We start from the raw sequence: 24,233 nt of genomic DNA, 5'->3' as shown, positions 1-24,233 counted from the left end.
GCGTATTAGATGCCTATTACCGGCAACGTCCAAAACGTTAGGAGTTCCAGTTCTTGGACTTAACGGGGGAATACTTATTACTTTGGGATACGCATTTCTTGCCTTGAAATAAAAAACAAGGCCTCATATGTAGCCTGCGTTTTGGGACAACTTAACTAAGTCTCTGGATCATTGATATCATCATTTTGTCTGAGTTCTTTGCCTCCCTGCTCGGATCTGAAAGCTGCCAAGATATCCTATCTAAATAACACGAATTAGGAACAAACAGATAGCCCTGGCAGAGGTTGGCATTAGGAGAATGGCCCCCCGCAAAATAGGTTGATATCGATGGTCGGTTTGACAGCTGCGTCCGATATCCCGATATCCTCGGAAGGTATCACGTGGGGAGGGGGAGGCGATGTAATCTTGGGCACATGTCATACCTGTTTCTCACAAGCTGAAGGTGGATTCCCGAAGACCGTTTCTTGGACATTGGGACGTAAATTAGGCAACAAATGGACAGCTTTGTACGTTTCGCTCCCATCTGTTATATTTCTTAGTATCAATTCCAATTAGATTTGGAATTTCCTTTTCTGCGAACGCCTTGATTTGATTTATTTGCGAATGATTATTGGAAGACTTCTTTTTTTTTTTTTTGACGCAAACTTATGCCACAATAATGTGTTACTTTCTAATTCCACATGCTTTTGGGTGACTAATGGATGCGATTGTGAGTCCTAATGTGCAATTTCGCCCATTGCCACCGGTGATCGTATATAATTCCTCATTGGAAAGGTGGAATGAAATTATCGCAAACGACGACGCGCCCCGGAGCTTGAAAGGCGGGAGGAAGGTCCTTATTTATGCGTGCGTTTCCCATATCCCTCGGAACTACCCAAAAGCTCGTCGGCTAACGCAATCATCGGGTGGGAGGTCTAACGGCCCAGTCCTAATGGAAATGGCTCCAGAAAGAACCGTGGGGGGTGGGGTGGAATCCCAAGAATTCCCACCTGGTTCCGGCCCACCTGCCTTCATCTCGACTCGCTAATGAATGGAAGGACACCCGATTTGGGTGTGATGGTTGTGGTGTTGCTATTAATGTCATCTCGTGTGTGCTGACTTTTATTGCCCTCTAGCACCTCGCGCACGTGTGCGGTATGACATTAGCAAACGGGCCTTAGTACTAGTTAGTGGAGTGGAGGGATCGTCCTTAGTGTTCAGAGTAAAAAGAAAAAAAAAGAAAAAGAAGCTGGAATGGGCCACGAGGCTTCTGCCAACTGCTGCGGGGGCCATTGGGAAGGAAATATTGTAATTGAATTCCAATCTGCGCATTGCTTTTCCCACCACGTCGAAGGGGGTGGAGGAATAGGTGCGATGGTATTCATGTTTATCACACTATCTTTTATGTAACGTTTGTCGTTGCAATTATGCTCACTCTGAGATGGGAGGGAAAAGTTGTTTAGGAGAAGCACCGTCTCGGAGCAAAAGCTTCAAAGGGGGAAAAATCCACTCTAATGGCGAACGTTTTTCACCGAAAAAGTAAGGCTTCGCTTGCTGCAGGATAACGTACCGTGAATTGTGGGATATTTCCGTTAGCGAGAAACATAACGTTGCGGGCTTCTTTGCCCGGCTTATGCAACGAGCTTCGACGAAAAAGCTTAAAGACTTATCTCTTCGTTCCGAGAAGCTAGACTTTAAGCAATACCCTCGGAGCCCCGCTCGGGGAAGGGATTGAAGTGAGAACCTGCACTTTCCGGTTTGACCTTCTCACCCCCTACCCGGTTGGTTCCTTTTTCCCCTTTGATTAGTTCGTTTCCCTAATTCGCTACCTTCCGATCGGAGAGAAAAGCTCGGCGATGGGGTTGGATTCCGTTTTTATCACATCGGTTTGTTTGTGCCGGTTCAATATAAATGCAGAAGCTGGTGGGTAGATTTCAGTGTTTCCATTACGGTGGCTGCTTTTCCGGCCCGGTGGACGTCTGCGTCTGCGCCACGCGCGTCATTGTGGTTTTGGAACGCTTCACATGACGTCCGAGGGTTTTTGGGATGAAGAGGCGAGCGTTCCGTTCGTTACTTCCGACCACAAAGAAGAAAAAAAAAGAAAACCCCTCCTCATCACTAAAGCGCCAAGAATCGGCATCATTATTTAATCGAATAGAAAACTTTCCTTTAGCGTATCTATCGATCTTGCTTCATTGTCGGTCCGGTAAAACACGGAACGTCAGACTGGATGGATGGGCCCCATTCTGTCATTAGTTCAGAACACGGAACATGGCAGGTCCGGGGGAACGGCTGGTTCCGGTTAAGGGAAATCGGGGTTTTCCATTCCAGCAAGCACTTTGCAGGAACTGCTCCGTGCCGATCCTCACAAATGGCCACTTTCTTTCGAGCGGGACGGAAACTTTCGGGCGGAAATACCCGTCGGCCTGGGGATAGATTCCGGTGCGGGCCGACGAACTTTAACACATTAGGCACGGGTTTCGGGATACTTTGGCCTTTTCTTTTTGCGTTTCCTACTCGGAGAAAAAAGGAAGCGTATACGCTTCGATAACAATTAACGCTTCACTCATGCCGTCCTTTTCTGAGCCGTTATTCATGTCCGGTCGTATGGAAAAAAAACGGGCGGTAGTGTGAACGAAGGATCATGTGACGTGCCAAATGTTCCAATTTCCATTTCATATCCCAGATGTGGGGTGGGTTTTTCGCGAGGAAAATATTTTAATTCTAAATTCCTATGACGCCACGTGTTGATTTGCCTTGCGGAAATGTTAAAATGATTACTAGTTCTGCGTAAACGTGCCCTTGAAACTGATGGGAAGTTTAGCCGGGGAAATGTTTGCGCTTTTTTATTTGATCTCCTAATCCAACATGCCGTTCGAATAAATGGCTGATTGTATTAAAAATCATTCTACAAATATCTGACATGGATGATGCCTAAATCTCTGCAGCAAAATATTCTTATTTTGGTTGAGTTTTGCTTTGTTGAATTTTTGAATGTTTGAATGGCTTTAGCTTTAGCGAAATTAATTTTCTCTTCAACAGCGTAATGTTCACCCCTGCTCCGTTTCTTTTTTCCTAGGTGTGTTTAAATCTTTTATTTTCCCCATGCGATTTTACTACTAACCGTAGCCTTCACCGTAACCCAACTCATAAATTGTGGTGTATTTTGTAACGTACGTTGGAATGGAATGTCGCACATAGGTGGGAAGGGCAGCATAGAAGAGTTGTGTTGTTTGCTCCTTTCCTGCTCCCGTGTTTCTTCTTCCTTTGGTGAAATATATAAACATATATATATTAGTTCTAATTTTCCACTCACCCCCCCTATTGCGAGCACACCTGCATCTATAGTATCCGTTTGCGAACCACTTACACAAACAAACACACACACACGAACTCACAGCGTTTCCTACCTATTACATCAGAAGATCAGAAACAAAACTCCTCCATACACCTAGTTACGAAATGTGGCGCGTGCTCCACAAGAAGACAAACTTGTGTAAAACATTGTCCGTTCTTGTTTTTTCCCCCTTCTTTCTCTCGTTCTAGATTGCATGGAACCACTTTTGGGTAAGTGTGTTAGAGAACGGCCAGCGGAAAGCCAGTCGGTAGGATAGCTAGCGGAAGCAAACAAGCAAGCAAGAAATACAAAAAAAAAAAACACTCGCAAAAGTGCGAAAAACCTGAATCAGAACAAAGCCAGTAGACGGCCACTCCCGCCACTACCATCATCCACCACCCAACCATCCCATCGGGGGGAAACAAGAATACTTAGACCCATTCATCGTGGCTCGCATCTCCGTTCCATCGTTGTCTTGACTTTTCCCTTTTGCTCGGTTTTGATGAAAACGAAGCGATCGTAAAACGGCATGCAAACGTTTTGGCTCCGAATGTTTTCCATCTCGTCAGGGAGATATGGTGGAGGCGGAAGGGGGGTGGCGGCACCCCCCCGCACCTTACAGAGGCCGAGAAGGCAGCTGGCCAAAGGTAGAAGTAGACGGACGGCTACGATGACGACGACGGCAACGACGTTTGAAGCATCCTTTAGTAGATAAGTAGATGTGGCGTGGAAGGGAAGTCAACCGTTCATCCCGAGAAAACCGGAGGAAAAACGTACACCTTTTTCCATCACTTTGCGCTCATTGTTGTTTGCGATGATCAAAAGAGGGAATGCAGCAGCAGCACAACGCGGCGCGCGCTTCGGTTGATGCCGAAATGCTGATGAGCATGATGAAGATGCTCGGCGCATTGTGAGAGGATTGGGAAAGTTTTGTCGTTTCGGTTGTTCCTTTTCCCTCCGCTACCGCCTTCTTTCAAGTGTGCGGAAAACTAGCGTCCTAGTTTTCGGTGGGGGGGAAAATGGTCCCAGTTGGGACCCGCTTGGGAAAATTTGATGTGCACCTTTTTGTGTGTCCTGCCTGGTGTGTTTTATTTCACACTCAGTGTTTGCTTCTACTGAGAGTGTCACTTTGTAGTTCATTTCTAATGGTGTCGTTTGGAAAATATTTGTTTATGAGTTTTCCTTTCAATTCCCAGCAAGTGCCTCTCTGCATCAACCATAAAATGTACACGTACCTTGTTGCGTGCTAGTGACATCTACTTCGCCAAAGGTTCGCGTCATTACAAATAATTTTCTTCCATCCCGATGCACACGATCGCTTCGAAGGGCAACTTTATCGCACGAAGAACTGCGAACTCCACACCGCTGGAGTGTTGTTGACTGCCAATTGATGTGAACGGCATCGGGCTCTGGTTGGCAGTTAATCGATCATTTGATGTGGCTTTCCTTTGGTGGCAATCTCTAGCCACGGCGTTGTTCCTGTGCTTGCTAAGATGAACACATACATACCGGATCGATTAAATCATACAAAGTGAGAAAAGGAGAGAGAGAGACATCCAGTCCTACAACAAACGATAGAGGGAGAGACAGCACAGATGCTGCAGCTTCTGGTGCATTATTAGCGGACTCTGCAGTGAACGGCGCCGATTGATCTCTTTTGTAGAACCCAATGGAGGTGATTAGGTCGTCGGCACTTTACTTCCACCGCTAAGATTCTGAACCACGATACGGTCCAAGTTGTGGGTTGACGGGGGTTGAGGGGATGTTTCTCTCCGAGCACACACACAATCGGTGCGGTTGTTCTACGTTCGAGTGCATTACTGTCGAGTGCAGAAGATACCGCACGGGCTTAATGCAATGCTGTTGCAATTCTTGCAGAATCAAGTCATCGGATGCTCGGAGTCAACGGCATCGAACGGGAGCACACATTCTCTTCGGTGCGCCTAATGGATGGAGGAGAAAAATGTGTACTTCCTCCTGCAAGGAAGATGGAAGGGTTCCAGGAAGTTTGCGACTTGCATCAATCGATTTATTCATTCAATTTGCTGCGGCAATTACATTTAAGAGCAGGCACCGTATGTTTATGGAGCTGCAAGCCGCCGGATGTTGGCTTCAACAGTTTCATTTTTTTGTATGGTTAGCAACGAAAGAACTATAACTTGTTTATTGAGATGTTGCGCAATGGTTTAGTTTGAAGCAAACATTTATTTTTGCATGAAAGCCAGATAAATTGACGTTAACAACAAGTAATGGAACTGGAGTTCTTAATATTGAACATTCACGAACGTGATTGGTCTAATAATACTACCGTTTAAACTGTGGTTATTTAGGTAACTCTTGATTCACCATCTTGGGAATGGTTAATATATTTTATTTATCGCCACTGCGTCCTGCAAAAGCTCATCCTGTCCCGTGGGATGATGACCAATGGGGGTCCCCGCGTCCGTCATCTAGCTTCCGGTCTACCGCTTCCTGCCCGCTGGTTCTCAGTTCTCGGCCAACTTGTTGTACTCCTCGCGGTAGCCGAGGGCCTCGTTCAGCTCCGGATTGGCACCGTACTTCTGGTTGTAGACAAGAATCTGCAACGGCAAGCAAGAGCACGGATGGGTTGAATGGAAATGTATGTCTCCGTCTTCGATGTGTGAACTTAAATGCTCGATCGGATGGATTTCAAATGACCGTAAAATGTGAAATAAATCGGAGATGTTATTCAATTTTCCCCCGCGCGAGGGAATCCCATGCCTCCCGAAGACGACCCATTCCTCCAGTGTCACGTAACATCAGCGTAAATGTTCGAAAGGTCGACCTCTTTACCTTCACTTTGCTTTACGATGACGTAAAGCAGTGTAAACGCCGTTGGATTCCGTCGCACCGCGAGCCGCTAGGGAGTCCCTCGATTTGTGAGTTTTCCTCTCCGCCTCCCATAACTTGATGGTTTAAGCGGTTGTAAAAACGCAAGCAACCCAATAACATCAACTACCTCGGACGATGATGCGTGCCAGCGAATATCTGGCTCCCACCCGATCCAATTGTCAGCGAAAATCGGCTCAACCGGCCCGGCTGTTCTGTATTCGCACAAATCGGATTGGACGATTAAGGAGGTACCGACGGAAAGTCATTGCTTTCGCATTGCGGGGCGTACAGAGGACACACAGGCGGTAGGTTTATGGGACGTTGCTACCTTCCAAGGGTTTCACGGCGTGAGTCCTGCAAACGCATCAAACCGCGAAATGTCGTGCCCGGGTTTGATTCTTTTTCCCTCCGAAGAGGAGGCCATCAAAATGCAAACGAAAAGGGATATATCGAGCAATATTCATGATATTGTTCTATTTGGTTTTATCAACTCATGTTCTTCTCTTATTGGGTTTGCGAATAGATGGGGTTCCCCTCCTCCTCCACCACGCCCCACCACCGTGGGTGGAAGTTTGTTTATCGAACTAAAACAAATAAATAAATGCTGTCCGGGGGACAGGAAAAATTGTGGCACCATCAAAAAACCCAAATCAACTTCCACACTACCACCACTCGGTCTCTCCTGCTCAATCGTCGTCGTGCTTGAGGTCGAAATAAAATGGAAGAACTGATCGTCGGGCCTGGCGGATGGCCAACAATGAGGTCGGTGTATGTTTTTCCTTCCGTTTTTTTTTATTTGGGAATTGCGCAATTGTGTGTGAGGGGTGTCTGCTTGCGTGCGGCGAGCATTCCTGAAATTTTGCATGTCACACAGGAAAACGGTTGGTCATATCCCGAAAAAACGAGAAGCCTTCGTCCGGAGACACGTGTGCTGTTCCGCCAGTAAAAGGAAAACGGTAGCATCCGCAAAAAAAACTGGGAGCCCCTATCCCCATTGACAAGATGACAAAATAACAACCGCCTGGAAGTACACACAAACACACGCACACATACATAAGTGTCCATGGGTGAGGAAGAGGAACACGGTTCTCTAAGCGAGAACGGATCGGACCGAGGAATCGAACCGTTTCGGGTGCAACATCACCATATCGGCCAGGGTTTGAACCCTGGCGCTTTTCCCTTCCCGCTTTTCCGGACATTAAAAGGACGGACTTCAGATCAACAAATCCAATAGAAAAACTTCACAGCAGCAAAGCTCACTGAATACGGCGTTCGAAGGTGAGGGTGGTGTCGTGATCTCCACGAATCATTACTCTTTTCCAATATATTTCAACTTCCAAATTCGACAATTTTTCCTCTCTTAATTCTTACAATCTCCAACCACTCTCGTCAAAATCAATCACAAGACTGATGGTTCAATCCATTTCGTTTTCCAATGTCTACTTTGTTCCATCTTTTTCAATATGCAGATCCATCTCGGTTCAGTAGTAGACCATCGCTCTTCCAATTTTCATTGCCAACTATATAGCGAATGATTTCATTTTTAATTTTTTTTCGTTTCCTCGCATTCGAAATTCGCTCGTTTATAATTTCGATTAATTCGTTCACTATTATTATACAATATATTCATCTAGCTCGGCTCAATCCCTACATCCTCCACTACCTCTACTCTTAATCGAAAACGTGATACATAACTGTATCCTGGTATCTATTCGGTATCTTACATTTTCTTCGGGGTCTTGTTTGTAGATTACCGCTGATATGCTCGTTATCTTCTGCAGGGTCAACTGCTTTTCCATTGATCTCTAAGCCGCTTCCTTGGTTTGACTCCTGAACATTCTCTCGATCCGGGGCGCGTTTCACGTCTCTTACATTTCTGGTTATTTTAGCTCCTGATTCGCTTATTATGACCACTTTTGCCCCATCTCTTGTCAATACCGTATATCTCTCGCTGGAAAATGTTGGATCGGTTTTTGTTCTTTGCGGAATAGCAAGCACCACTGTATCTCCGACTGTTATATCGGATTCTCTTGCTCCGCGATGTTTGTCTGCGAATTGTTTACTTATTAGTTTAGAAACGGCATCAGTCTCCTTAATATCTGAACGATCGAGTGGCTCCTTACTCTCCCATAGGCAAGGAAAAGTTCCGCGGAATCGCCATCCGACTAGAAGCTCGAAAGGCGTAACTCCCAGACGCGAATGGTGTTTCTGGGTATTATGAATGTATATATACTCCTCTAATGCGTCTCTCCAATTCCTATCTTCCTCTTTTGCAGCTGCCATTGCTTTAATAATACCTTGATTTTGTCGTTCTACTGCTCCGTTCGATTGTGCGCTCAGAGGAATGGATTTCCGGATTCTTACTCCTTTGTCTTCCCAGTATTCTTTAAACTCCGAGCTCTGGAATGGTGGACCATTGTCACTCTGTATTATAAGAGGCAGGCCCCAAATTGTAAAAACCTTGCAAAGCGCAGCGTTGGTACTTTGGGTATCCGTTTTCCTCATCTCCGAAATATGCAAATAGCGAGAATAAATATCGACGGTTATCAGGAATTCTCCTGATCCGTATCCTTGCAAAGACAAAAAATCTACTTGCAGAATTTCCCATGGCCCGTTTGGCATATGTCTACTGGAAAGCGGGATGGGTGGGTTTCTTTTCGAAATAACGATGCACGTCTCGCAATTATTCACAAAGTTTGCAGCCTCTTTTGACATGTTTGGCCACCAAAAAAATTCTCGAAGGATTCGTTTTGTTGCTCCACAATCGACGTGCCCACGATGTGCCGCTTCCAATGCTGTAGAACGCAGCTTTGATGGTAAAACTATTAAGTCATCCTTGAATACGATGGGATCCAAACTTCTAAGATTCTTTGCTTCCGACTCAAAACGACGCAGACTTTTAGGCCACTTTCCGGACTGGATTCCTGCCCTTACAGCAACTAGTTCTTCGTCTGCTTCGGATGCAATCTGAATTTCCATCCAAGAGATACTCATGTTGCCGCCGTTTAAAGAATATAGCAGGTGCTTTTCGTTGTCTTCGTCAAACTCGTCATCTTCTTGTGATTTGCTAATCAATCTTGACAAAGCATCCGCAACATTTAGGTGACCTGGAACTCTTTTAACATTGAAATGATAAGGAAGTAACCTAAGGGCCCATGCTTCTGCACGTGTCACCGCTCGTCTGCCCATACGATGTGTTCCATTAAATATAAATTCGTTAGCTTCGGAGTCGGTTCGAATAACGAAATATTTGTTCAATAAGTAATAAGTAAATCGTTCTACGCTCCAAACAATTGCCAGCGCCTCCTTCTGCGTTTGAGGATATCTCTGTTCAGAGGGTGTAAGTGTCTTTGATGCGCATGCTATTATCCTTGGGCTACCTTCTTCGTTGAATTGTATTAATACGGCTCCAAGCCCTGTAGGAGATGCATCAACGTATAATTCAGTTTCGTCTTTTAGATCAAAATAGCCGAGTTTGGTTATATAGTTTAGTGCTTCGTTTTTCAAAAATTGAAATTCTCGCTCCTCCTCGTCTGTCCAGTAGAAGTTATTAGAACTGGTGAGCGATCGGAGTTTTTCGGTTTTATCAGCCCGTTTAGGTATGAAGCGTTCTACGAAAGTCATCAGCCCTAAAAAGCTCTTAACCTCCGATAAATTCTCAGGTCTTCGAAAATTCTTGATGGCTCTTTTTTTGTCCTCTTCGATCCTCCAACCGTCACCAGACAAGTTAAAACCTAAAAACTTGACGGTTCTAGCTCCGAATACGCATTTTTTCTGGTTTAGTCGGACGTTATGGTCCTTCAATCGTTGAAGTGCTAACTTCAAATGATTATCGTGCTCTTCTTTCGAACCACCAAAAATTAAAATATCATCCAAGTAATTCAATACACCTGGGCATTCTTCCAGGACTACTGTTTGCAACAGTTCTTGAAAAATATCCGGTGAGTTGCAAAGTCCGAAGGGTAATCTTTTAAACCGATATGTTCCCGTTCCGGCGAAAAAATTCGTTAGATGTCTGCAATCCTCGTGAAGTTCAACGTGAAAAAACGCGCTTGTTAAATCTATCGTCGAAAACCACGAAGCGCCGTTCAATTTCGATAATATTGCTTCGAAGGTTGGCATCCTGAATGGGGTTCTGATTATGTTCTTGTTAGGACCTCTTAGGTCTACGACGAGACGAATGTCATTTTTTCCTTTAGGAACAACCAACAACGAAGAACAAAACGATTTCTCCATGTCTTTGGTAACTCGCTCTATGATTCCCGTAGAAAGTAGATCATCTAAACGTTTCTCCGTTTCGAGCTTAAATGCTGGAGGGATACTGGTGAATATGTTTCGAGACGGTGGTAAGCTCTTGTCGTAGTGCAACATTACTGGAGGTATGTTAAATTTGGGAAACTCATGCTCGACAGCGATGGCAAAAATCTCTCCCGGGAGTAAGCGATATTCGTCATGATAACCTATCACTGGAATATTCATTCCGAGTTGTAGGACGCTGTACCTTAGTGCTGTATCCCGGCTCAATAGTGCTCGTCCCCCTGGAATGACGTAAAATTTCTCCAGCAATCGTGGTCGGTCTTCGGAAATGAATAGTTCGGCCACGAAGGAGGCTTGCACTTGGATCTCTTCCTTTACACCGTACGCTTTCAGCTGTCGGTCCGTACCTTCCTTCAAGTTGAAAATATCATTGTTCTTTAAGCATTCAAATGTATTTCCGTCTACTGTATTGACATCTGCTCCGGAATCTATTAAAAAGCTTACGGAAAAACCTGCTATTTTTCCAACTATAATCTCCTCATTCGTACTGTTGCGGTTAACCATGTTAACTAGGATATTTTCCTTAACTTCCTCCACCGGAGTGTGTAGAGAATTAGTAACTTGTTGGCTCTCCTCCGTGTACACCATTCTAGGTAAAATAGACTGCTTAGTTTCAATCAGTTCCTCCTCTCCTTGGCCAGAATCGTCAGTAACCGCCGCGATTTTTCGTGGCTCCATATTCTGAGACGGGTTATTCCCATCTGTGTCGTTGCGCTTCCGAAAAGATTCTTTGCACGCGCGTTCAATGTGACCGATGACATGACAATTACGGCATCTTTTGTCAATAACCTTACATTGTTCCGGTAAGTGATAATGGCTCAAGCATCGCCAACACGGTTTATGTTGAGTCCCAGGGTAGTGATACGGCATATTCCGGATGGATTGTCTTCTATTCATTCCTCTACCACGCTGTACATCTCCAAATCTTTTACCATAATTTGATTGACTGTAACGATCTCCGAATGCTTCACGGCCAGCGATTTCCTTGTGAAAACCGGTTCTTGATTTTTGTGTAATTGCGGCCACTTCGGCTACAACTCCCCTCTGGGAATGATTTTTAAGGAACATTTCCTCACTAATGGTATCGATTTCACATGCGCGTATCATATCTAAAAGCTGGGTAATAGACCCGTTCTTTCTCAATAGTTTCCTGCCCGCCAATCGCACTTTGATGTTTGAAGCGTGGGCTTGAATGATGTCTACGACCGTTTCTACCAGCTGTTCTCCTTTGTAGTTACATAGTTTTGCAGTACTCACAACTCGTTTTACGTAGGTTAGGTCAGATTCACCGTGTTTTTGGACCATTGTTCGAAGCTTCTGCTTTTGTAGGCAAATGTAGTCGCGAGAATTAAACAAACAATCCAACCTTTCCATTGCATTTGTATACGGAAATAAAATGGGGTCCGAAGATGTATTGGTTGGAGCGTTTTCCAACATCTCGAGGAGTAATTGACCAGCCTTCATCTTGAAGGCATTCAATTTCATATGTTCGTTTGAGATGCCGGCGAATTCCATTGCAGCCCGAAATTGTTCCTTTCATCCATCAAAAGTACTCTTATCTAACTCGTCCTGACCTTCCTTGGGCTTACATTCAACAATTTGCAAAGTAGCGAATGACATAGACATCGTACTAGAGTTAATGCCAAGAGTGTCAAATGACGACTGAAGAATAGTGGATGAACCGCGTGGGGTATCCTTAAACAAATGATCCTCTACTGTTTCTTCAGTCCATGTGGAACCGTTAGTGCTCCTTTGGCGTAATCCTTTTAACTTAGCTTTCAGAACCGCGCTTCGCCTCTTCTCAGCCTTAAGGGCTTTCTTTAAAGTGGATAATCCGAACAAATTCTTGCTTCTGCTACGATAAAATGTATAAACAGATAACGAAAAATAAGTCATAATTTAGAAACGATGTATAACAACTGTATTCCTAGGGTTGTCTCCCATTCAGCAATACATGAGAAATGTGAACTTTTCCTTCCTGAGAATTACCTCAAACATTAATGATCTCACTCAGAAAAGAACGTATATGTCTTGTTGGGAATCTCTCTGCATATTGATTCTTCATCTTAGAACATTTATTTACAAATGTACCTCCTACCCGTACGTATCTCATCCCCTCGGAGAATCTTTTATTTAAAGTTACATACTATTCTTCCTCTCAGGAAATCTCATCTAATCTGTACCGATTCTTTAAAAAAAAATTCTTCAACTCGAAGATAAAAAGTCTTCCACTCGGAGAAGATCTTAGTAACGAATGATTTTTATCTACATAACATACGTACATTTATGTATTATAAACTTGGAGAAGATCCTAGTAACGTACGCCTTTTACTAGGAGAAAAACTTTAAAAACGAATGTGTTCCTTTCTATATCAGAATCTATATTTAACATTGTTATTCTTTCCTCTTTTCTTTTATATACATATACTCAAAAACCAACAACCAAGTAATCGATCCATTCCTCAGGTCTTCCACCTCATTGTATCTGTGCCGTTCCTCTCAGGGAATTTCATCGAGGATTCCACTCAGATAAGAAGCTAGTAAAGGAGGTCTTCCACCTCATTGTATCTGTGCTGTTCCTCTCAGGGAATTTCATCGAGGATTCCACTCGGAGAAGCATTTAGTAAAGGAGGTCTTCCGCCTCATAGTAACTGTGCCGTTCCTCTCAGAAAACTTCATCGAGGATTCCACTCAGATAAGCAGCTAGTAAAGGAGGTCTTCCACCTCATTGTATCTGTGCTGTTCCTCTCAGGGAATTTCATCGAGGATTCCACTCGGAGAAGCATTTAGTAAAGGAGGTCTTCCGCCTCATAGTAACTGTGCCGTTCCTCTCAGAAAACTTCATCGAGGATTCCACTCAGATAAGTACTAAGTAAAGGAGGTCTTCCACCTCATTGTAACTGTGCCGTTCCTCTCAGGGAACTTCATCGAGGATTCCACTCAGATAAGTACTAAGTAAAGGAGGTCTTTCACCTCATTGCATCTGTGCTGTTCCCTTACAGGGAACTTCATCGAGGATTCCACTCAGATAAGCACTTTGTAAAGGAGGTCTTCCACCTCATTGCATTTGTGCCGTTCCTCTCAGGGAACTTCATCGAGGATTCCACTCAGATAAACACTTAGAAAAAAATGCCTTCCACTCGGGGAATCTTTTCATTTCCATAGAATTTCCTTAATACTAAGTCTTCCATTATGAGAAAATCTTACGAATTGTGTGACGCTATTTTTACCGCATTCAACCTTTTGGAACCAATTGGCAACCTTCTCAAAATTATCTCAATACCACAATTTAGAAAAATAACTTTAAAAATTCATCATATTTCGTTATAAAAGCCAATTACAACGAATCACAAAAATAGGTAATCTTCTGATTAAGTAGCCATGATTTGCTAACCAAATTAAATCCTGAATTTATTAGTTCCTAAACTACGAACGGGAATCACCATTCTTATTAACCTACTCCATATTCTTTTAAGGCCAATCCGGTGCCATCTTTAGGTCAAACCGAAATTATGAACGTTTGTCATCATTTTTCATGTATATTTCACTATTTTATCTTACCGACTTGCGCCATTGTCGTGATCTCCACGAATCATTACTCTTTTCCAATATATTTCAACTTCCAAATTCGACAATTTTTCCTCTCTTAATTCTTACAATCTCCAACCACTCTCGTCAAAATCAATCACAAGACTGATGGTTCAATCCATTTCGTTTTCCAATGTCTACTTTGTTCCATCTTTTTCAATATGCAGATCCATCTCGGTTCAGTAGTAGGCCATCGCTCTTCCAATTTTCATTGCCAACTATATAGCGAATGATTTCATTTTTAATTTTTTTTTCGTTTCCTCGCATTCGAAATTCGCTTGTTTATAATTTCGATTAATTCGTTCACTATTATTATACAATATATTCATCTAGCTCGGCTCAATCCCTACAGGTGGTTTTGGGTACTTTTTGTTGTTGTTGTTTGTTGCTCGCTTATTGACGTCGTTATCCTGTCGATGGATATTTCGAACGGTTTTTTCTTTATTCAATGGCGCCACAGTTTTCTGTTTTATTTTGCTTCGCTACTGGAAACTGTCCGAGTAGGGAAGGGAATTACGCTGAAATTCGTGTAAGCTTTCGTTCTTTCTGTAAATCCTATGACGGTATATGCTTCCAATAGTACAAGAGAAAAACAAGATAAATAAAATCGTTTTAAAAAGGTTAAGCACCGTTGATGGATATTTTTGGGCGCGGGTTTATCGCCATAAAACAGCGGAGGTCCATTCATCGGGCATTTTCCTCGCGCATCGTTTACATTCGTTCTTGATGATTGTATGCGAAAAGAATCGAATGATAGTGCGTTCTTTTTGTCACCGAGCGCTGTTCCGTTCGCTCCTTTATTGGATTAAAACGTATTAAACCACAAAGTATGGCGAGGGTAGGTAATCCGGTTCCGGTGCCTTTCCGCCCATTCGGAGAGTGATCGGTTCCGTTGACGGCCGTACCTGCGTCAATGGTCCCCAGAGGGTCGTCACCACCCCGGGGTTGTTGTGTAAGAAAATCCACCATTTCTCACGTGGCGGACGAAAGCCTAGCAGTGTTTTTCGTTGCGCGCAAGACCCAAGACAGGCTGCAACTATAAACTCCCGGGTTTTCCAACGTGCAAGAAGAAACCGTACAAGTGGGTGAAAAATGAGCTCCACTTTCTATCCAATAAAGGCGACGCTTAAAACACTGATTGGGTAACCACCCGACCAAGGTAAGGTTGGAAAGAAAAAGGGCACCTTTGTGGTTTCCCGCACCCGTCATTTCCTCGAGGCCGGAGTTCGGCTCGCACACCTCGGGAAGAATCGATAGAAAGTTCTGCTTTAAATTGGATTATGAGTTCCATGTAAAACGCCCTGGGGTTGAGGTTGGGGCTTGAAAATCTATCGCCGTACGGTGGAAAACCGGTGACGACACACCGCGCAGCAGCTACGAGCGAGTCATTCAACATAACCTAACAAACCATAAGTAATCAGGCCGAGAACCCGCTCTGCCCTCGGGTTCGCTGTAAATACAGGAACACATGTGTGTGGGGGAGAAGGATTCTCGTTCGATCGACGTTGGAATAGTTTTCGTATTCTTTACCCCTCCCCGAACGGTGTTTGGCGAAAATTTAATTACCGGTGCATCGGAGCGATGGGGATGGATAAATGAAGCCCTGCACTTCGGGTTGTCCTGGTTGGTTAAAAAGCGTGGGCTGATGTTGGTGGAAGGCTTTCCATCCTCGCTGCACGGAAACACTGTGGGGCACCAGTTTTTAGAGTAACTACGTTTCCTACTGCACCGTGTGCACGTCGACGTCGTCGTCGTCATCGCCTCACTTCAGGTCCATGCTTCCATTAGCCGATTACCGTTCGACTGTGTGGAGTGGAGTGGTAAAAACCTTTAACTAGGCTCAGGTTCCAGGGAGCTGCTCGGGTGAAAGCCCGGTGAAGTGGGAAGGATTTGCTGTTGCAAGGCTTCACCCTTCGCCCTCTAGAAGCTATAAATACATCGTGTTCAACGCCGCCAAAGGCTACAGGCCCGGTGAGCGATGGCGTTGTGTTCTGCTTTGGAGAACTTTTTCTCGCCTGCGGCGCGGTTCTTCGTTCCTTCTTGTCACATGGAGCCCAGACCCAATGTATGACAAGCTCAGCCGGGAAATCTACCGGGTGTTGAACGAACGTGGCTGAAAGCACATCACCGGGTTTGGTGTGAACAATCTCTTCGGACGTTTGGATTGGACGTCATACCAAACTCATTATTATCATCATCGCCATCGTCGTCGTCAACGGGCTGCGATTGAGGTTGACAGGATTTGTCCGCGTCACGTCACAGCCTGAAGAACAGATTCGACGAAACCATAAGGCACGCGGGGCAGCCAACTCCAAAGCTTCTACGTATCGTTTAGGTCCCATTCTGGTTCGCAAAACCCATCATTTCTGGGTGGAAGAATCAACGAGAACGTCCTGACCGCAGCGGACAACCACAGAAGGAGAGCGAGATCGTAGCAAACAAAAAATTAAACCTTCTGGTACAACTCCAAAGAAGAGTTGCGGACAAATCGGATGTAGATGGAAGTGGGGAGCAACGATACCCGGCATTTAGGGACCGGTCCACCGCTATTCTTGGTGGCAAGCGACGGAACGGACGGATCTCGTATGGATTCTTCCGATTGATTAATCGGATTGGTTTACACAGATTAATCATGCGAGCAACGTGTCAGGCGGTCCGTATCCCGGAGGTTCTATTATCATAATAGGCGAGAGTAGGCGCTGGACGGTAGGGGTGGTAGTTCCGTGCAACCCGAGAACATATTCCCCGTATCCGTTAGTCTCTTCCGGCTGGTGTCAGATTTCGGTTGATCGAACAGCTGAGGACAAGGGAACATAATAGGGACACCCTACGTCCTGGGGCGGTTTGAGGCGGAAGTCCCGTAATGGAATTGATCGATGTTGACGAATCGTTTGGTCTTAATTTAGCCAAAGGATTATTGGACCTTCGCAATTAGTTGTCACGAGTTGAGAACCTAGAACGTCATCGTGATGCTTTCATATAACATTGAACCAGTTCGTGGAAAGATGTCTGCGTATAAATGAAGCTTAATTCGCAGAGTAAATATTCCTGATTCTCTTCAGGGCTTTTGTCGTGTGACGCACAGATTTATTTGAAAACCTTGTTTTTCTATTGCCGCTGATTCCCTCCTCGCTAGAAAACAATCCACTCCATTTTGCCAAAAGATTTGCCGAAAAAAAGCCCCCTTGGCTGGCTATGCTGAAGGGGAATGATGAAAAATCTTTCGTTTTCAATCAATCTGATACACGCTCCATTACACCCAGGCGTCGCGTAAGTCAAGGCCTTGGGAGATCAAACTGTTTCGTTTAGCCCTCATCGGTTTTTTGTTTTTCTTTGGGTCGTTTTTTTTTTATTTATGTTGGCCCGGGTTTCTCCCGTCTCCAGCCAAGTGGTTTGATGCTGCACGACAGATGGGGGAGTGGGGTTAGGATTAGAGGCGGCTCGGTTCATGTGTCATTCTCAGCGCTTTTCCCACAGGAGCAGCGGGCGAACGGTGAAATATTTCATCTGCCACCGTCACGGTTGCGTACACACTTGAATTAGGCGAGCGGCGCTTACTTTGATGGAGTGAGAGACAAAAAAGGAAAGTAGTAAGAAAGGGAAAGGAAACCCGATGTGGAGACCGAAAAGCGTGAGCGAAGGCGACAGGATGTCTGTCAAATCGGAACAAGATCATTTGTAGAAAATTGACTGTGAAACGGAGTGAGAATTTCTGCTAGATCCCCGGAGATGCAGCCATCTTGGCGTGGTTTTGGTTTTGGCAAGTGAGTCCTTTTGCACAAGTGGGAGACTTGGGTGGTTTTTTTTTGTTTTTTTGGTACACCTACCAATATATTTGCCAGCATTTTTTCCCTCCGTCGAACACGGCGTATTTCTATAAGCCACTAAAAGAATTCGCCGCCATCCTTTGCGGAGGGGGAATTTCGTCGGTTCCCGAACATTGCTAAACACGGAGCACAAATGGAATTCCATCCCCCCCCCCCCGCCAACAACTCCTTCCACCGTTCATGCTTAATCCACTCTTCACCAAAATGCTTGTATGGATTTTCGTATGACTGTGTGTCTGGTTTTTGCTTCCTTTTTTCCCCGGCTGTCTCTTCGGGTTACCTTTTGCTTGGAGCGTGTGTCCTTGCTTTGGCAGGAAAGAAAAGCTTGTGACATTGCCGTGTGCGATTTTCACTCTCACACAAACACATGCACACACTCACCCGTATAAGGTTAAAGGAAGGATTCCCGTTTTCCCTCACGATTTCGCCAATCGTGAAAAACCAACCTCTCTGTACGTCGCCATAGTTTGGGTGTTTCTTGGCTTTTCTTTCTTCACAGTCGAATTATAAACTTCGATCGAAAAGAAACGAGTCATTTAGAGCACGAGGACTCGGACGATCGGACGAGCGCTCGTGGGATGGCAGCCGAGGGAGGGTCAACCAGTGCAAACCATAAATCATGGGACAACAGGAGTGTGTGTGTTTTTTTTTCTATCGTTCGCTTTTCTTCAGGGTATTTGCGGATTTATATGATGCCAACCCCATCCTCATTCTCCCCCGTTCCTTCGGTCTGCTAATCAGGGAGGGTCTTACCGACGTAGAGCAGGGTGGTTTTTTGGCGAATCTGAAGAATCAGGGCCATCAGGGCGGGCTCGGATAAATTTATACGAAATAAGTTTCTCAGCCTTAGTGTGTTCTGTGCAGCGTCGTCGTCGTGCGGCGTTGGCCGACGATCGACGGAATTGAATCCCCTTTGCCGATACCTTTGAACGTTGACAACGATGATATAACGCGGCCGACGCGGATTTCTTCGGCTTTGGTCCTCTTGCTCTAAACCGCACCTTCCCCCACAGGTATGTCTCCTGTCAACTTGGCAGTGATTCAAAAAGCATGCACTGTCACCACCGCCGCCCGGTGAGACCCGTGCGCTACCTTTGGCACAACTCCCTTTTTCGTGACACCGTCCTCCCCGACCGAGGTAGTTTTTCCCTCCCCTTTCCCCGCTTGATGGCTGAAGAGTGGAGGGGAAAATATTTGCCGAGTAATAACTAAATGGTCGATTTGTGTGCTTTGCGGTACATCGCTCCCGTAGCGCGTTGTGTCGTGGTTGGATCTATATTTTCCCTCCCCCACTCCCCCTCCCGTTGGCTGCAAAATGTGTCCCTTTTTCTGCACGTCACACGGTGTTATAGATAGAATAGCGTGAATGATTTCGCCCGGTTGATATATTCCAACCCCCGGTGGTTGTCGCTATTTTTGCGCCTAGAGCCCGGTTTCACCGGTCAACACCGATTCGGGGAGGATGAAAAAGGGAAAAATCAATCGCTCCCGGTTGGTTGGTAACATTGAAATCTGGGTTGAAATTGAGCATACACAATATATCTATATGTTGCAGGCGGTTAAACCCGTGCGACGATATTAACCTCTGAAACGTTCCCCAGTTATTGTGGGAAGTTGTTAAAAAGAACTTACTTTTTATGAAACATTTCAACGCCGCTAAACTTAGTAACGGTAACGCCGTTTATTATGGTCGTTGAAAACTACCGAGACAAGATGGAGGTTTTTAACGGCACCGAATGGCCACTTAAACTTACTTTATTATAACCTTTTTATATACACATCCCCCCCGAAAGGCACTACACTTTTCCGCCTCCCGATTTTTCCTTACTGCGCAGGAACGGGCGGTCTATGGTAAGGGTTTAATGCTGAGGGTCGGTAACAAATCGATAAAGTTTGATCGATGCCATAACCGACCGTTGCCCGGACCGGGAAATGATAACTCATTTGAGTGGTTTATTCCACTGGTTTATTGGAGCGCAGACAGGTGTGTGTGTGTGTATCATAGTTTTCAAAAGGATATTTAATCCTTTATAGTTTTCCCTTCAACGGTGGGTGGGGTTTTTATTGTTTCAAAATTGGCATAGATTGCACTCGCTCGTATCTCGATGCGTTTCTTGTTGGGGTGGCCTTTTGTCGGCACAAGACTGCCTGCGAAGAACGATAATGAATTCTTGATTTATTTCCATACCTTTGATGCAGGAAGCGAAACTTCCCGGAGGCAACTCCTACGGTTTCATGCCTTGCGACACGACAAAAGGAACTCTCGACGACAAAGAACTACCTTCTCAGGGCAAATTTTCACCATCTTTGACACCAATGTGGCGGCGGTGGTAAATGGGGAGGGTCGGTGGTCGTAGTGGTGAAGTGAAGAGAGACAAGTGTGGAATGCAATTATAAACATGTCAAACCGAACGGCCGGGCAAGAAAGCACATATAATAGCATAAACATTTGTAAAATTAGCTCAAGCCAGCGGGGGGGCGAGTGGGTGTCAGGGACGGGGCGGGTGTACTGATGATTGGCAAGCGAGGAGGCCAATTTTCAGTTATCTTCTCACCAGCAGGCACCAGACAGGGCAGACAGCGCACCATTTCGCTGCCGAAGTTTACGAACTCCGACCAGGGAGGGGGGTGAAGGAAGGTGGCGGGAGGGTAGCGCAAAGGGAAAGTGCAATTGTACCACTGACGTCCCGTGCCGTTTGGAGGACGCCACTGCACCGAATGTTGGCGGAGCCGACACATTCTTTCCACGCCCGCGCGCGTTCGCTGGAAAAGCTATCGGGAAAAATATATAGAGCTCATTATAGAACAGCGTGCAACGTTTCGTTTAGGAGAGAACTCCCAGCGAGTTGCAATTCTGGTGGGTCCATCGAACGGTGCCAGGGTCTGATGAGGTGGAAAATTATGAAGAGACCAATAAAATGCAGCGCTTAATGTGTCGAAACGATGGAAAACAACGATGTCCGGCTGTGTGCGGTTTGGAAAACACGTGGGAAACTGCCCACCACCGCGCTTCACTGTCCGCTGGTATTGCTCGTTTTTGACATGGAAAAATAAAACACATCCACCCCGTTGAATGTGTGTTTGTGCCCCAATTCCTGGAGAGAGAAAAAAAAGGTATACTTTGCAACGAGTCACGTTTCGAATCGTTTCGGTAGGGAATGTTTTATTTCCTGCATCCGTACATTCGGTTGTCCATGAAGGAACAGCATGAGGGGAGGGGGGGAGAAGGACAGTGTTCGTGTGGAAAGATAATTTTCCCTTCAAGCGAAAATCGGGAAAAGCATTCAGATAGTGCCGTCGTTTGAGAATGATTTTTATAATGACTTTCGGACATCTCGTTTGTTTAGATCATTAAGTAGAAAGTAAAGTTAGTTTGTTTTAAATTCGATTGGGTAACGTCCTACTAAATGTACATCCCAATAGTAAAATGCAGTTGTATTCTACTTCGGTCAAGAAATGAACTGCATAGATCTTAATGTACATTCAACCCTTCATTTGCAGCATTCACCTCGGTTCACGACGGCAGAATAAATACGTTGAACTCTCGTTCTAGCCATCAAGCGACACAAAACCACACCTTCCCCCGTGTGTTGTACGTGTGCTTCGGAAGCACACTTGATTTGCATGTATGCACGTATCCGCCGTGTCTGCAGTAAATGAAGCCGGGAGGAAAAGGCTTTTAATACTTTCCATCTCCTTCGCCACTCGCTTCTGGTGTTTCGTGGGGTTTCCGCACACTAAAGTGGAATGCTTTCGCTCCTGCTAACGATGGCCGGGAGGATGAAGACATGGCTGCAAGAATAAAACAACAACGGGGAAAAAAAGGAGACACCCCCATGTGCGAAGAAGGACGAACTCCTGCTGCGTGACATACAAAGTCTCGGTGGCAACAAACCCCGGTGTGTTGGAAAAGGGAAGCTTTTCCGAATGATTTTTCTGCACGACCGAAACCAAACGCAGCGCATTCTCTTTTAATGGTAATGGGAGGGTGGGTGTGTGGGTGGGTGAGCTAGTGCGGGAGAACTGCTGGAGACCTACATCATATGAATGTTTGAAACACAACCATCGAGTGGAAGCCACGGAGAAGAAAGGACCACATTCTAACCTTCTTCTCGGTGGCCTCTGCTCGAGTTGCCACTTTAGCGCGCGCGCTAAGATCCTTGCCATCCTGTCTTCCATCTTTCAATGGCACAAAAATAAAAATGTGCTCCATCACACACACTCCTCCTTCCCGCACGGCGAGGGGGACCCCCGTGAAGATGGATTTTAATTTTTTACTCACGTACGGAACCTCCGCGCGGACGTTGACGACAACGACGACGTCGCCGGGCTGAAACCGGATCCCGTCCATCCGTCGGAGGGTTGGAGGGTAATGGAAGGATTAATGTAGCTTTCATTTCATCACAATCGGGAGGGAGGAGCGGTTCTGGTGGAGTTGGTTGGGTGAATCTCAGCCTTTTCAATACGGCGTTCTTTTGTGACCGTGGAAAGTAATCTTGGCCTGTTGAACGCACGAACTACACAATCGAGGACCAATTAGGTGTCCTTGTGCTTGTGTGTGTATGTGCGCATTTGTACCCTGATGTGATGCTGTAAGGTGCATACAAATTTTCGCTGGAAATCTGTTGATTTGAAGAGTGTGCCTTTGATGAGCACAATTTAACACTTTCTTTTTCCCTTTGAGCTCATTATTACTAACGGACGTGAGTGTAAATGATGGATCAAGGGACTTTTTTTTCTCCTCTGTTTGCTACTCAACAAGGATTTTCATATTTTTAATCCATTTCCACTTGTTTTATGCTTCTCGTCGCCGTTAGTACGCGCCGGAGTAGTAAAGCTTAATTCTTTTCCGGGAAGGATAAACCTTCCGACGAGTGAGTTACGACGTGGATCATTCGTTTAGTCGCCCTCTGGTGCCCGAACGCCTCTCCCTCGGTTAAGCTTGTGTATGTGTGGGACGCAATTGGTGCTGCCGAGGGGTTTCTGTTCCCGTGGTTCTTTTAATGATTTCTTGTGATACTGATTTTAACGCCCTGTGTGGCGAGGGAAGGGAGGAAAAAAAACATGGGTCCTAAAGCACCCGAAGGAGGAGGAAAAACCTTCCTCCTGTTCGGGTAGGCGTCGTGCGTAATCATATTTTTCCGAAAGGACCGCTTTTTCTCACTTTTCCCATCATCTTCGTTCACATCTCAGCCGAGCACGAGCCGAACCATGATGGAAGGGAAAACGTGGACGGTATGAATAATTTAAGAGGATGAAAATTAAACGGTTTAAATTGCCAGCCACTCTGCTTGCTGTGGGAGAGGCTACCTTGGCTGGCTGGTTGGTTGGTTGGTTGTGGATGCCAGCATACGGTTCTGTGGCGATGTCATCGACAGCATGCCAGCAGGTAGCAGGAGCGGGTGTCCCCTAGGCGGGGCGGGTTAATTGGGGCAGCGAAGAGGGAATTTGCGACACAGCGGGCGGTGGGACGTGGGTTGCTTTCATAATTTAATGCCATAGTTGTGTGTGTGTGTGTGTGGGTTTAATGAAAATGAAACATATTATGTCGCGTGCCAGAAGACTCGGAGGGCCCGGAGAACTTAATCAAAGCATCTTTATTGTGTGAAAATTATCCGCAAAGTAAAGCAGACCGGAATCAGGTTAAATTTAATTTATTTTTCATCGCGCTTCTTTTCTTTTTTCGTGATCCATTTCGAACCGAACGATGGAATATGTTTATTGATTGTTTCAATTGAACGGATTTCGGAAACAGTTTTTCGCGCATCAAAAACCAATACAAACATTGTTCGCTCGGATTGCGCGTGAAAATGAAAATGGAATCAAGGGCAGGGTTTCTTGTTCCTTCCCAAAGGGAGTTTGTTTGTTTCTCCATTACGAACCCGATCGGGGCGTTCGCGAATCGCCATTGTTTTTGTTTCGCGTTGTTCTATGGGATTGAATTATAACGCTGATGAGCAATTATCGTATTTAAACGGTTTTGTTCGGTGCAATGATCAATAAATTGTGAAGCTGCAATTGAGTGCATTTCTGATTGAATGGAACACAATGGCGTTAATATTTATTGAGAATACATTGTTGTGCAATCGGTATGTATGATATAATTGCAAACGAATAATTTTTCAAACTGATTGTAAACAGGAAAAACAATAAATGAACGAGCATGATCAAGACATATTCATCTGGCTAGTACCATCAATATTACGAACGTATTTTAATCAAAATGGCCAAATGGAAATCAATCTTCCCAAGCCCAGGATATTTTTCCTTCCGCGAATCAATGAAACCAAATCACGCCACACTTTCACTTACATTTCGACCGTCTGGCACGC

General features: G+C 45.2%; 2 protein-coding genes across 2 annotated transcripts in view; one reads left to right on the top strand and one right to left on the bottom strand.

The window, feature by feature from the left end:
- LOC131289125 (RNA-binding protein Musashi homolog 1) overlaps positions 1–24,233 on the top strand; it is an 82,694-nt gene that overhangs the window by 35,883 nt on the left and 22,578 nt on the right. The window contains exon 3 of the mRNA XM_058318329.1: positions 3,526–3,546. Coding sequence (XP_058174312.1) covers positions 3,526–3,546 — 21 coding nt within the window. The remainder of the gene's footprint in view (positions 1–3,525; positions 3,547–24,233) is intronic.
- Positions 5,803–24,233, bottom strand: part of LOC131289126 (uncharacterized) — a 53,371-nt gene continuing 34,940 nt past the window's right edge. Inside the window, exon 5 of the mRNA XM_058318331.1 lies at positions 5,803–5,895. Within this exon, the coding sequence (XP_058174314.1) occupies positions 5,803–5,895 (93 nt within the window). The remainder of the gene's footprint in view (positions 5,896–24,233) is intronic.

This window comes from Anopheles ziemanni, chromosome 3 (genome assembly GCF_943734765.1).
Source record: "Anopheles ziemanni chromosome 3, idAnoZiCoDA_A2_x.2, whole genome shotgun sequence".
Classification (NCBI taxonomy): Eukaryota; Metazoa; Arthropoda; class Insecta; order Diptera; family Culicidae; genus Anopheles; species Anopheles ziemanni.
The sequence above is the reverse complement of the archived record's forward strand: the minus strand, read 5'-3'. Positions and strand labels throughout refer to the sequence as shown.